Source organism: Bombina bombina, chromosome 1, assembly GCF_027579735.1.
Source record: "Bombina bombina isolate aBomBom1 chromosome 1, aBomBom1.pri, whole genome shotgun sequence".
NCBI classification, from domain to species: Eukaryota; Metazoa; Chordata; class Amphibia; order Anura; family Bombinatoridae; genus Bombina; species Bombina bombina.
The window spans coordinates 1,556,613,314-1,556,628,146 of NC_069499.1; the positions used below are offsets into that span (position 1 = coordinate 1,556,613,314).

General features: G+C 42.0%; 1 protein-coding gene across 4 annotated transcripts in view; it reads left to right on the forward strand.

Moving 5' to 3' along the window:
* The window catches only part of RNF157 (ring finger protein 157), a 311,334-nt gene that overhangs the window by 210,640 nt on the left and 85,861 nt on the right, over positions 1-14,833 (forward strand). For all 4 annotated transcript variants that reach the window (XM_053709373.1, XM_053709378.1, XM_053709366.1 and 1 more), the window contains exons 9-12: positions 1,771-1,818; positions 1,909-1,980; positions 2,473-2,632; positions 2,879-2,991. In XM_053709373.1, the coding sequence (XP_053565348.1) occupies positions 1,771-1,818; positions 1,909-1,980; positions 2,473-2,632; positions 2,879-2,991 (393 nt within the window). The remainder of the gene's footprint in view (positions 1-1,770; positions 1,819-1,908; positions 1,981-2,472; positions 2,633-2,878; positions 2,992-14,833) is intronic.

Consider the following 14,833-nt stretch of genomic DNA (forward strand, 5'->3'; position numbering starts at 1 on the left):
CATAACCTTAAACGGACAGTCTTGTCAAAATTAAACGTTCATGATTCAGATAGGACATGTAAATTTAAACAAATGTCCATTTTACTTGTATTATCAAATTTGCTTTGTTCTCTTGTTATTCTATGTTGCAAGATAAATCCTAGGTAGGCTAATATGCTAATTTCTAAGCCTTTGAAGGCCGCCTCTTTTCTCCGTGCATTTTGGCAGTTTTTCACAGATCGTTCTAGTTCATGTGTCCCATATAGATAACATTGTGCTCACTCCTGTGGAGTTTGAGTCAGCCCTGATTGGCTAAAATGCTAGTCTGTTAGAAAAAAAAAATGTATGTGTGTACTTTCAACTTGTAATAAGAATTATCTACTGATCTAACTTGAGCAGTGTTAGTGCTTGATAGTGCTAATATTTTTGCTCTTGTAACCTAGATCCACAAGTTTTGCAGGAAACACGCGATAATGCAGAAGATTTAGATAAACCTCAGCCTACATAGTAACCTTAACAATAATATGCAAAAGTCTTTTGTAATGAATACTATATGGTGTATCGCTTGACCACAATTTAAAGGGGCATTGAACACTAAATACATTTCATGCACCGCCCTCTAATAATGGGAGCTGTCATTTTGTAATCTAGGTTACACAGTATATATCACTATGCAAATAAAGGTTAGATTTTAACTGTTTGGTTCCTCTTCTCCCCTTGATTTGTCCAAAACTGGGAAGATTGACACCATATTATCCTTATAATGTTTGTATTCTTCCTGAGCCACATGTTGCTAGAGGAGGAGGACTATGACATGCTTGTTGAGTGGAGAATGTATCTGACCTGTGTGCTGAGGATGCAGAATGAATATGATCTGAGTACTGTAGGTGAATGATTCTGACCTGAGGGCTGGGTTTGGTGAATGATTCTGACCTGAGGGCTGAGTTTGGTTAATGACTGACTGACCTGAGGGCTGGGGTTGGTGAATGACTGACCTGAGGGCTGGGGTTGGTGAATGACTGACCTGAGGGCTGGGGTTGGTGAATGAATGACCTGCGGGCTGGGGTTGGTGAAATGACGCTCACCTGCGGGCTGAGGTTGGAGAATGACACTGACCTGTGGACTGGGGTTGGCACATGAAGCTGACCTGTGGGCTGGTGTTGGCGAAATGACGCTGAGCTGCGGGCTGGGGTTGGAGAATGACACTGACCTGTGGGCTGGGGTTGGCACATGAAGCTGACCTGCGGGTTGGGGTTGGCGAAATGACTGACTGAACTGCGGGCTGGGTTTGGTGAATGACTGACTGACCTGAGGGCTGGGGTTGGTGAATGACTGACTGACCTGAGGGCTGGGGTTGGTGAATGACTGACTGACCTGAGGGCTGGGGTTGGTGAATGACTGACTGACCTGAGAGCTGGGGTTGGTGAATGACACTGACCTGCGGGCTGGGGTTGGAGAATGACACTGACCTGTGGACTGGGGTTGGTGAAATGACACTGACCTGTGGACTGGGGTTGGTGAAATGATGCTGACCTGTGGACTGGGGTTGGTGAAATGATGCTGACCTGTGGACTGGGGTTGGTGAAATGATGCTGACCTGCGGGCTGGGGTTGGTGAAATGATGCTGACCTGCGGGCTGGGTTGGCAAAATGATGCTGACCTGCGGGCTGGGGTTAGAGAATGAGTCCCGCAAACGTTCTTGGGATGGAGAATGACTCTATGTATTGAGAATCTGTTGCTGTAATGAGTACTGCTGACCACACACCTTTGTTGATTCATGTTTTCCTGCAGCACGCTGATGGCAGTTTCTGTGTGAAGCCTCTGAAACAAAAACAAGTGGTAAGATAACAGGAATTTGTTTGTGGGGGTTACAGGGAAATATACTATCACCTAGGACAACAGCTGAGTCTCTGCTTTTTGCTCCTGCAGGTTGACGGTGTCAGTTACCTCCTACAAGAAATCTATGGAATTGAAAATAAATACAACACACAGGACTCTAAGGTAAGTGAGTGCATGACCGCACGTCTATACATTATCTACATTTGTATTAACGTGCAATATGATAAAGGTTTCATTGGGTCTGCTATAAACAGCTGTGTCTCACAAGGGGTTCTGCCCTTGTGAGTACAGTTTTCTCTTATGAGCAGGGGGGTATTTTGGCCTAGGCAAACAAGGACTTCGCCTAGGACAGCAGAATTTTGGGGGGCAGCACTTTTTGAGTCTCACTACACACACACACTGCACTACACACACTCACTACACACACACGCGCACTTGAACATAAACATTTACTTTGGAAATTTCATGAATGTTACACCCTCGCCAAAAAAATATTGCCAAAAAGAATCTTAAAACCTGTGGAAGGGGGGTAGGGGCAGCAGGATTTTAAGTGCCTAGGGCAGCACAAAACCTAAATACGCCACTGCGTATGAGTGATATGATCATTAATATGTGCTCTGCTCTGTCGGTGCCACTGTGCCCATGTGTTTTCAGGTGACAGAGGACGAGGTGAGTGACAACAGTGCAGAGTGTGTGGTGTGTTTGTCGGATGTCCGTGATACGCTAATCCTGCCGTGCAGACATCTGTGCCTATGTAACACATGTGCTGACACCCTGCGCTACCAGGCCAGCAACTGCCCTATCTGCCGGTTGCGTAAGTACAAGGTGCACATAATCCTGTCCCTCAAACAATTTAACTCTCAATCACTAAAAATATTTGTTTATTCCATATCCCCTAGTTCCCTATTTCCTCTCAAAATTTCTATTTGTTTGCTGTCACTTCCCTTTACACTTTCACACACTTTCTCAAGCTCACATGCCATTTCACACTTTCACTCTTGTCCACTGTAACACTGGTCCCTCTCAAGCTCACTCCAAACTGTACTCTCTCCCAACCCAGCATTCCGAGCTCTCCTACAGATCCGCGCAATGAGAAAGATTCCTGGTCCGCACTCCCCAGTAGGATTCAGTCCAATTATTGCAGCCCCAAACTCGGACTCTGAAGAGCACACGGTAAGACTGAACATAAAATAGAATTACCGTAACTATTTAAAGAATAATCTGTAAAGAACTGAAAAAGAACATACATCTTGCACTCAGAGCTATAACCATTCATAAACACCTAAATCAATCTTTAACTTGGTGACGAGTTAAAGCTTAACGTTTTAATTGGTTTTTATTTTTAGCATTTTAATAACACATTTATGGAACCTTCTGATGTCATATGTTAAACATATTTTATATGGGGTAACAAATTATACTTTGTTATATAGGTCAAAATTGTAATTTCATAGGTACAAGGTATGTTTATTTTGTTTTTTAACCAGCTATAAATACCATTATAACCCTTTAGTACAAACATCAGTGCAGTGTTTGACCCATTCCCTACTGTTTATTATTATTATATTATATTATTTTCTACAACCTTATAAATCGCATATGAATGAATAATGCTGTTAAAATAAAAAACAGATGCACCACTTAACTGTTTATTTAGCAGATCTACCCCAATGTTCCTTAATTTATTTTCCACCCTGCACAACACATTTTCTTTCCTAAGATATGGTGAGTCCACAACGTCATCATTTACTGTTGGGAATATCACTCTGGTCAGCTGGAGGAGGCAAAGAGCACCACAGCCAAGCTGTTAAGTATCACTCCCCTCCCCACAATCCCCAGTCATTCTCTTTGCCTTGGTGCATGGAGAAGGTGAAGTTTGGTGTCTGAAGAAAATTGGATTCTTATCTACAAGCAAGATTTAATTTCTTAAGAAGAATTGGGTCTAGCTGTACTCCACGTTGGTCTCTTCAGTAGGGCAGTGGTGGCTTTAAATCCGTTAGGAACTTGTAAGGTGGGCCTTGCTGCGTTTCCCTAACAATTTGCTGCCCTAGTATAGAAAACCAGAGTAACTTACTCTGTTCTTTCTCTTTGACAGGTCTGCCTTTTCTTCCAGGTGGGGAGATTATTTTCAATGGGACTTAGATTATCCTGGGGTCAGGATTAAACTAAAAGGCATGGGACAGGCACTGTTTAGCACGTGTGAGACCTATTTAACCCGGTTTGGTGATGGAAGGGTTAATGCTTTCATTCTAGGCTCCATTTTTGGAGGATGGTATTATTATTTCTTTCATGTAATTAGCAAGAGTCCATGAGCTAGTGACGTATGGGATATACATTCCTACCAGGAGGGGCAAAGTTTCCCAACCTCAAAATGCCTATAAATACACCCCTCACCACACCCACAATTCAGTTTTACAAACTTTGCCTCCAATGGAGGTGGTGAAGTAAGTTTGTGCTAGATTCTACGTTGATATGCGCTCCGCAGCAAGTTGGAGCCCGGTTTTCCTCTCAGCGTGCAGTGAATGTCAGAGGGATGTGAGGAGAGTATTGCCTATTTGAATGCAGTGATCTCCTTCTACGGGGTCTATTTCATAGGTTCTCTGTTATCGGTCGTAGAGATTCATCTCTTACCTCCCTTTTCAGATCGACGATATACTCTCATATATATACCATTACCTCTACTGATTCTCGTTTCAGTACTGGTTTGGCTTTCTACAAACATGTAGATGAGTGTCCTGGGGTAAGTAAATCTTATTTTCTGTGACACTCTAAGCTATGGTTGGGCACTTTGTTTATAAATTTCTAAATATATGTATTCAAACATTTATTTGCCTTGACTCAGAATGTTCAACTTTCCTTATTTTTCAGACAGTCAGTTTCATATTTGGGATTATGCATTTGAATTATTCATTTTTTCTTACCTTCAAAAATTTGACTCTTTTTTTCCCTGTGGGCTGTTAGGCTCGCGGGGGCTGAAAATGCTTCATTTTATTGCGTCATTCTTGGCGCAAAAATTATTTTCCGTTTCCGGCGTCATACGTGTCGCCGGAAGTTGCGTCATTTTTTGACGTTATTTTGCGCCAAAAATGTCGGCGTTCCGGATGTGGCGTCATTTTGGCGCCAAAAGCATTTAGGCGCCAAATAATGTGGATTTGGCGCTAAAAAATATGGGCGTCGCTTTTGTCTCCACATTATTTCAGTCTCATTTTTCATTGCTTCTGGTTGCTAGAAGCTTGTTCTTTGGCATTTTTTCCCATTCCTGAAACTGTCATATAAGGAATTTGATCTATTTTGCTTTATATGTTGTTTTTTCTCTTACATATTGCAAGATGTCTCACGTTGCATCTGAGTCAGAAGATACTACAGGAAAATCGCTGTCTAGTGCTGGATCTACCAAAGCTAAGTGTATCTGCTGTAAACTTTTGGTAGCTATTCCTCCGGCTGTTGTTTGTATTAATTGTCATGACAAACTTGTTAATGCAGATAATATTTCCTTTAGTAATGTACCATTGTCTGTTGCAGTTCCTTCAACATCTAAGGTGCAGAATGTTCCTGATAACATAAGAGATTTTGTTTCTGAATCCATCAAGAAGGCTATGTCTGTTATTTCTCCTTCTAGTAAACGTAAAAAATCTTTTAAAACTTCTCTCCCTACAGATGAATTTTTAAATGAACATCATCATTCTGATTCTGATGACTCTTCTGGTTCAGAGGATTCTGTTTCAGAGATTGATGCTGATAAATCCTCATATTTATTTAAAATGGAATTTATTCGTTCCTTACTTAAAGAAGTATTAATTGCTTTAGAAATAGAGGATTCTGGTCCTCTTGATACTAATTCTAAACGTTTAGATAAGGTATTTAAATCTCCTGTGGTTATTCCAGAAGTTTTTCCTGTTCCTAATGCTATTTCTGCAGTAATTTCCTAAGAATGGGATAAATTGGGTAATTCATTTACTCCTTCTAAACGTTTTAAGCAATTATATCCTGTACCGTCTGACAGGTTAGAATTTTGGGACAAAATCCCTAAAGTTGATGGGGCTATTTCTACCCTTGCTAAACGTACTACCATTCCTACGTCAGATGGTACTTCGTTTAAAGATCCTTTAGATAGGAAAATTGAATCCTTTCTAAGAAAAGCTTATCTGTGTTCAGGTAATCTTCTTAGGCCTGCTATATCATTAGCTGATGTTGCTGCAGCTTCAACTTTTTGGTTGGAAACTTTAGCGCAACAAGTAGCAAATCATGATTCTCATAATATTATTATTCTTCTTCAGCATGCTAATAATTTTATTTGTGATGCCATTTTTGATATTATTAGAGTTGAAGTCAGGTTTATGTCTCTAGCTATTTTAGCTAGAAGAGCTTTATGGCTTAAGACTTGGAATGCTGATATGGCTTCTAAATCAACTCTACTTTCCATTTCTTTCCAGGGTAACAAATTATTTGGTTCTCAGTTGGATTCTATTATCTCAACTGTTACTGGTGGGAAAGGAACTTTTTTACCACAGGATAAAAAATCTAAAGGTAAAAACAGGGCTAATAATCGTTTTCGTTCCTTTCGTTTCAACAAAGAACAAAAGCCTGATCCTTCGTCCTCAGGAGCAGTTTCAGTTTGGAAACCATCTCCAGTCTGGAATAAATCCAAGCCTGCTAGAAAGGCAAAGCCTGCTTCTAAGTCCACATGAAGGTGCAGCCCTCATTCCAGCTCAGCTGGTAGGGGGCAGGTTACGTTTTTTCAAAGAAATTTGGATCAATTCTGTTCACAATCTTTGGATTCAAAACATTGTTTCAGAAGGGTACAGAATTGGTTTCAAGATGAGACCTCCTGCAAAGAGATTTTTTCTTTCCCGTGTCCCAGTAAATCCAGTGAAAGCTCAAGCATTTCTGAATTGTGTTTCAGATCTAGAGTTGGCTGGAGTAATTATGCCAGTTCCAGTTCCGGAACAGGGGATGGGGTTTTATTCAAATCTCTTCATTGTACCAAAGAAGGAGAATTCCTTCAGACCAGTTCTGGATCTAAAAATATTGAATCATTATGTAAGGATACCAAAGTTCAAGATGGTAACTGTAAAGGACTATCTTGCCTTTTGTTCAGCAAGGGAATTATATGTCCACAATAGATTTACAGGATGCATATCTGCATATTCCGATTCATCCAGATCACTATCAGTTCCTGAGATTCTCTTTTCTGGACAAGCATTACCAGTTTGTGGCTCTACCGTTTGGCCTAGCTACAGCTCCAAGAATTTTTTCAAAGGTTCTCGGTGCCCTTCTGTCTGTAATCAGAGAACAGGGTATTGTGGTATTTCCTTATTTGGACGATATCTTGGTACTTGCTCAGTCTTTACATTTAGCAGAATCTCATACGAATCGACTTGTGTTGTTTCTTCAAGATCATGGTTGGAGGATCAATTTACCAAAAAGTTCTTTGATTCCTCAGACAAGGGTAACCTTTCTGGGTTTCCAGATAGATTCAGTGTCCATGACTCTGTCTTTAACAGACAAGAGACGTCTAAAATTGATTGCAGCTTGTCGAAACCTTCAGTCACAATCATTCCCTTCGGTAGCCTTATGCATGGAAATTCTAGGTCTTATGACTGCTGCATCGGACGCGATCCCCTTTGCTCGTTTTCACATGCGACCTCTTCAGCTCTGTATGCTGAATCAATGGTGCAAGGATTACACAAAGATATCTCAATTAATATCTTTAAAACAGATTGTTCGACACTCTCTAACGTGGTGGACAGATCACCATCATTTAATTCAGGGGGCTTCTTTTGTGCTTCCGACCTGGACTGTAATTTCAACAGATGCAAGTCTCACAGGTTGGGGAGCTGTGTGGGGATCTCTAACGGCACAAGGAGTTTGGGAATATCAGGAGGTGAGATTACCGATCAATATTTTGGAACTCCGTGCAATTTTCAGAGCTCTTCAGTTTTGGCCTCTTCTGAAGAGAGAATCGTTCATTTGTTTTCAGACAGACAATGTCACAACTGTGGCATACATCAATCATCAAGGAGGGACTCACAGTCCTCTGGCTATGAAAGAAGTATCTCGAATTTTGGTTTGGCCGGAATCCAGCTCCTGTCTAATCTCTGCGGTTCATATCCCAGGTATAGACAATTGGGAAGCGGATTATCTCAGTCGCCAAACGTTGCATACGGGCGAATGGTCTCTTCACCCAGAGGTATTTCTTCAAATTGTTCAAATGTGGGAACTTCCAGAAATAGATCTGATGGCGTCTCATCTAAACAAGAGACTTCCCAGGTATCTGTCCAGATCCTGGGATCCTCAGGCGGAGGCAGTGGATGCATTATCACTTCCTTGGAAGTATCATCCTGCCTATATCTTTCCGCCTCTAGTTCTTCTTCCAAGAGTAATCTCCAAGATTCTGAAGGAATGCTCGTTTGTTCTGCTGGTAGCTCCGGCATGGCCTCACAGGTTTTGGTATGCGGATCTTGTCCGGATGGCCTCTTGCCAACCGTGGACTCTTCCGTTAAGACCAGACCTTCTGTCTCAAGGTCCTTTTTTCCATCAGGATCTCAAATCCTTAAATTTAAAGGTATGGAGATTGAACGCTTGATTCTTGGTCAAAGAGGTTTCTCTGACTCTGTGATTAATACTATGTTACAGGCTCGTAATCTGTATCTAGAGAGATATATTATAGAGTCTGGAAGACTTATATTTCTTGGTGTCTTTCTCATCATTTTTCTTGGCATTCTTTTAGAATACCGAGAATATTACAGTTTCTTCAGGATGGTTTAGATAAGGGTTTGTCCGCAAGTTCCTTGAAAGGACAAATCTCTGCTCTTTCTGTTCTTTTTCACAGAAAGATTGCTATTCTTCCTGATATTCATTGTTTTGTACAAGCTTTGGTTCGTATAAAACCTGTCATTAAGTCAATTTCTCCTCCTTGGAGTTTGAATTTGGTTCTGGGGGCTCTTCAAGCTCCTCCATTTGAACCTATGCATTCATTGGACATTAAATTACTTTCTTGGAAAGTTTTGTTCCTTTTGGCCATCTCTTCTGCCAGAAGAGTTTCTGAATTATCTGCTCTTTCTTGTGAGTCTCCTTTTCTGATTTTTCATCAGGATAAGGCGGTGTTGCGAACTTCTTTTGAATTTTTACCTAAAGTTGTGAATTCCAACAACATTAGTAGAGAAATTGTGGTTCCTTCATTATGTCCTAATCCTAAGAATTCTAAGGAGAAATCGTTGCATTCTTTGGATGTTGTTAGAGCTTTGAAATATTATGTTGAAGCTACTAAATCTTTCCGGAAGACTTCTAGTCTATTTGTCATCTTTTCCGGTTCTAGAAAAGGCCAGAAAGCTTCTGCCATTTCTTTGGCATCTTGGTTGAAATCTTTAATTCATCTTGCCTATGTTGAGTCGGGTAAAACTCCGCCTCAAAGGATTACAGCTCATTCTACTAGGTCAGTTTCTACTTCCTGGGCGTTTAGGAATGAAGCTTCGGTTGATCAGATTTGCAAAGCAGCAACTTGGTCCTCTTTGCATACTTTTACTAAATTCTACCATTTTGATGTATTTTCTTCTTCTGAAGCAGTTTTTGGTAGAAAAGTACTTCAGGCAGCGGTTTCAGTTTGAATCTTCTGCTTATGTTTTTTCATTAAACTTTATTTTGGGTGTGGATTATTTTCAGCAGGAATTGGCTGTCTTTATTTTATCCCTCCCTCTCTAGTGACTCTTGTGTGGAAAGATCCACATCTTGGGTAATCATTATCCCATACGTCACTAGCTCATGGACTCTTGCTAATTACATGAAAGAAAACATAATTTATGTAAGAACTTACCTGATAAATTCATTTCTTTCATATTAGCAAGAGTCCATGAGGCCCGCCCTTTTTTGTGGTGGTTATGATTTTTTTGTATAAAGCACAATTATTCCAATTCCTTATTTTATATGCTTTCGCACTTTTTTATCACCCCACTTCTTGGCTATTCGTTAAACTGAATTGTGGGTGTGGTGAGGGGTGTATTTATAGGCATTTTGAGGTTTGGGAAACTTTGCCCCTCCTGGTAGGAATGTATATCCCATACGTCACTAGCTCATGGACTCTTGCTAATATGAAAGAAATGAATTTATCAGGTAAGTTCTTACATAAATTATGTTTTTTTATTTTTGCCCTAGAGGACTCTGCATTGGAGAGTGTTTTTGTGGTGCTTTCTTTCACCTATGTTACGGTGCTCGTTTGAATGTGACGCTTTCTCCGGGTTTTCAGTGGAAGACCCCTCTCCTCTGTCAGAAGAGCGGAACTTGTTTTCGCACCTTCCTGCTGCGCAGTGAGTTTCTCTTTCAAGATGGTGCTCGGAATTGAAGAAAAGTTTCTGGGCAGTTTCTACAGTACAGCTCTGGAAGTAGTCTCTTCAGCCGTTCTTTCTAACATCGGCTCCAGGAGTAGGTAGGCGTCTTGTCGAGTCTGAGGTGTGGAGTTGCCTGTTTATAATTCTGTGGGTAATACTCTAGCTGGAGCATGCAGATTAAGTGGAACTCAGAAATTCAGGAGCGGTCCTGCACAACACTCCATGTGATCGGGTGTTGCCTCTTTCTCGACCTGTGTTCGAAGGAGACGAAAGCTGTTTCTTGTAGTCCAGGTCATAGGAGGTGGTGAGTGCCCTGGCCATTGGGGTATAAAGGTGCCATTTAATCTATATTCAAGTCTGTATTAAAGGCGCAAGCTATGGAGGACTCTGATATGTTGGAGGGTACTCCTTCCTTATCTAAAACTACTAACTGTGTATACTGTGAAGAGGTTCCGGTGGAACCGCCGTTACAGCTCTGTTCCACATGTTATGACAATATTACTACTTCTAAAAAAAAATAAAGTATTTAGTACAACTGAGCCGTCCACCTCTGAGGGTTCTCTGTCCCGCAAGGTGCGTTCCCTACAAGCATCTCCGATTACACAAGCAGTTCCCCAGGGCACTACTATCCCTCCCGCGGGGAGGGGGCCCTTTGGCCTCCAGACTTCGCCAATCAATTGCAGACGGCGGTTTTTGCGACCATAAATGCTATGCCTCATCCTACTAAGCGCAAGCGGAGGGTAGGGCACTGCTATCCGTCTCAGGGGTCTTTGACTCCGCTGGATATCTCGGACAGTTTATCCGCGGAAGAGGACAATTCCGACTTAGCGAGCGTGGAGATAGCACTGATAAGAGAACGACCATTCCACTTGAGGATAGCTCCACTTTTAAGGAACCCATGGATAAAAAGATGGAGTCCATGTTGCGGAAGATGTTCCAACTGACGGGGTTCGTTTTCCAACCGGCGGCGGCTGCCGCTGTGGTGGCTGGTGCGGCTCCCAATTGGTGTGATGCAATGGTCGAGGTGGAGACCCCTCTCGAGGAGATTTAGGATCGAATCAAAGCCTTAAAGTGATGGTAAATTCACTTCCATAACTTCACATAGTATGAAAACAGTGAGGCTACTTACAGTATGTTAACAGTAAGCAGCCTCACTGTTTATGTTGCACAAATAGCGTAGCAGTTGCGTTTGCGCACCTCAACTTCCAGCCTGAGTGCCAAGCACGGGAGCTTGCTGTTATTAACTTACTTGGGGCGCATATTGAGGCTCTGATTGTCTGAAAGAGCTGCCAGTCAAAGAAGCCTAAGGGAAAATTATTCAGAGAGGCTGCATTGAATCGGGTAACGGAGCCTGACAAAAACGCTCAGTATTAAAAGTAGATTTGACATTGGAACAAAATAAGCACATCAATATGCTAGTTAGGAGAAGAGTTTTCATACTATGTGAAGTTATGGAAGTGAATTTACCATCACTTTAAGGGTAGCGCATTAGTTCATTTGTGAAGCTAACATGCATATTATTCGCCTGAATGCTAAAATGTCAGGATTTTCTGTTTTAGCCCGGGCCTGGATTCTATCATATCTACAGTCACGGGTGGCAAGGGCACCTTTTTACCGCAGTATAAGAAAGCCAAGCCTAAGGGATCTACTTTTCGTCCTTTTCGTGCAGACAATAAGTCCAAGAACAAGAAGCCAGCTGAGTCAAAGTCAGCATGAAGGGGCGGCCCCTGACCCGTCCTTGGACCAGGTAGGTTGCGGACTAACTCTTCTGTTATGTGTGATCAGTCCACGGGTCATCATTACTTCTGGGATATAACTCCTCCCCAACAGGAAATGCAAGAGGATTCACCCAGCAGAGCTGCATATAGCTCCTCCCCTCTACGTCACTCCCAGTCATTCTCTTGCACCCAACGACTAGATAGGATGTGTGAGAGGACTATGGTGATTATACTTAGTTTTTATAACTTCAATCAAAAGTTTGTTATTTTACAATAGCACCGGAGCGTGTTATTGCCTCTCTGGCAGAGTTTGAAGAAGAATCTACCAGAGTTTTTACTATGATTTTAACCGGAGTAGTTAAGATCATATTGCTGTTTCTCGGCCATCTGAGGGAGGTAAAAGCTTCAGATCAGGGGACAGCGGGCAGATGAATCTGCATTGAGGTATGTAGCAGTTTTTATTTTCTGAATGGAATTGATGAGAAAATCCTGCCATACCGTTATAATGACATGTATGTATACTCTACACTTCAGTATTCTGGGGATGGTATTTCACTGGAATTACTCTGTTAAAAGTACATTAAACCTTTGAATAGGTATTTATTATGTTAAACGTTTTTGCTGGAATGTACAATCGTTTGCATTTTCTGAGGTACTGAGTGAATAAATGTTTGGGCATTATTTTTCCACTTGGCAGTTGCTTGTTTTAAATTGTGACAGTTTCGTTTCTCTCTCACTGCTGTGTGTGAGGGGGAGGGGCCGTTTTTGGCGCTCTTTGCTACGCATCAAAAATTTCCAGTCAGTTACTCTTGTATTTCCTGCATGATCCGGTTCATCTCTAACAGAACTCAGGGGTCTTCAAACTTCTTTGGAGGGAGGTAGATTCTCTCAGCAGAGCTGTGAGACTTATATATTGACTGTGATTAAAAAACGTTGCTCTGTAATTTTTATGTTTCAAATTTAATTATTGTTACTTTACTAAGGGGAACAAACCTTTGCTAAAAGTTGTGTTGTTTTTAAGGATTGATGCTATAACTGTTTTTCAGTTCATTATTTCAACTGTCATTTAATCGTTTAGTGCTTCTTTGAGGCACAGTACGTTTTTGTTAAATAAGATTGTAACCAAGTTGCAAGTTTATTGCTAGTGTGTTAAACATGTCTGATTCAGAGGAAGATACCTGTGTCATTTGTTCCAATGCCAAGGTGGAGCCCAATAGAAATTTATGTACTAACTGTATTGATGCTACTTTAAATAAAAGCCAATCTGTACAAATTGAACAAATTTCACCAAACAGCGAGGGGAGAGTTATGCCGACTAACTCGCCTCACGTGTCAGTACCTGCATCTCCCGCCCGGGAGGTGCGTGATATTGTGGCGCCTAGTACATCTGGGCGGCCATTACAGATAACATTACAAGATATGGCTACTGTTATGACTGAAGTTTTGGCTAAATTACCAGAACTAAGAGGCAAGCGTGATCACTCTGGGGTGAGAACAGAGTGCGCTGATAATACTAGGGCCATGTCTGATACTGCGTCACAGCTTGCAGAGCATGAGGACGGAGAGCTTCATTCTGTGGGTGACGGTTCTGATCCAAACAGATTGGATTCAGATATTTCAAATTTTAAATTTAAATTGGAGAACCTCCGTGTATTACTAGGGGAGGTTTTAGCGGCTCTTAATGATTGTAACACTGTTGCAATACCAGAGAAATTGTGTAGGTTGGATAAATACTTTGCGGTACCGGCGAGTACTGACGTTTTTCCTATACCTAAGAGACTAACTGAAATTGTTACTAAGGAGTGGGATAGACCCGGTGTGCCGTTCTCACCCCCTCCAATATTTAGAAAGATGTTTCCAATAGACGCCACCACACGGGACTTATGGCAAACGGTCCCTAAGGTGGAGGGAGCAGTTTCTACTTTAGCTAAGCGTACCACTATCCCGGTGGAGGATAGCTGTGCTTTTTCAGATCCAATGGATAAAAAATTAGAGGGTTACCTTAAGAAAATGTTTGTTCAACAAGGTTTTATATTGCAACCCCTTGCATGCATCGCGCCGATTACGGCTGCGGCAGCATTTTGGATTGAGTCTCTGGAAGAGAACCTTAGTTCAGCTACGCTGGACGACATTACGGACAGGCTTAGAGTCCTTAAACTAGCTAATTCATTCATTTCGGAGGCCGTAGTACATTTAACCAAACTTACGGCTAAGAACTCAGGATTCGCCATTCAGGCACGTAGGGCGCTGTGGCTAAAATCCTGGTCAGCTGATGTAACTTCTAAGTCCAAATTACTTAATATACCTTTCAAGGGGCAAACTTTATTTGGGCCCGGTTTGAAAGAAATTATCGCTGACATTACAGGAGGTAAGGGCCACGCCCTGCCTCAAGACAAAGCCAAAGCTAAGGCTAGACAGTCTAATTTTCGTCCCTTTCGGAATTTCAAAGCAGGAGCAGCACCAACTTCCACTGCACCAAAACAGGAAGGAGCTGTTGCTCGTTACAGACAAGGCTGGAAACCTAACCAGTCCTGGAACAAGGGCAAGCAGGCCAGGAAACCTGCTGCTGCCCCAAAGACAGCATGAACCGAGGGCCCCCGATCCGGGACCGGATCTAGTGGGGGGCAGACTCTCTCTCTTCGCCCAGGCTTGGGCAAGAGATGTTCAGGATCCCTGGGCGCTAGAGATCATATCTCAGGGATACCTTCTAGACTTCAAATTCTCTCCCCCAAGAGGGAGATTTCATCTGTCAAGGTTGTCAACAAACCAGATAAAGAAAGAAGCGTTTCTACGCTGTGTACAAGATCTGTTATTAATGGGAGTGATCCATCCGGTTCCGCGGTCGGAACAAGGACAAGGGTTTTACTCAAACCTGTTTGTGGTTCCCAAAAAAGAGGGAACTTTCAGGCCAATCTTGGATTTAAAGATCCTAAACAAATTCCTAAGAGTTCCATCGTTCAAAATGGAAACTAT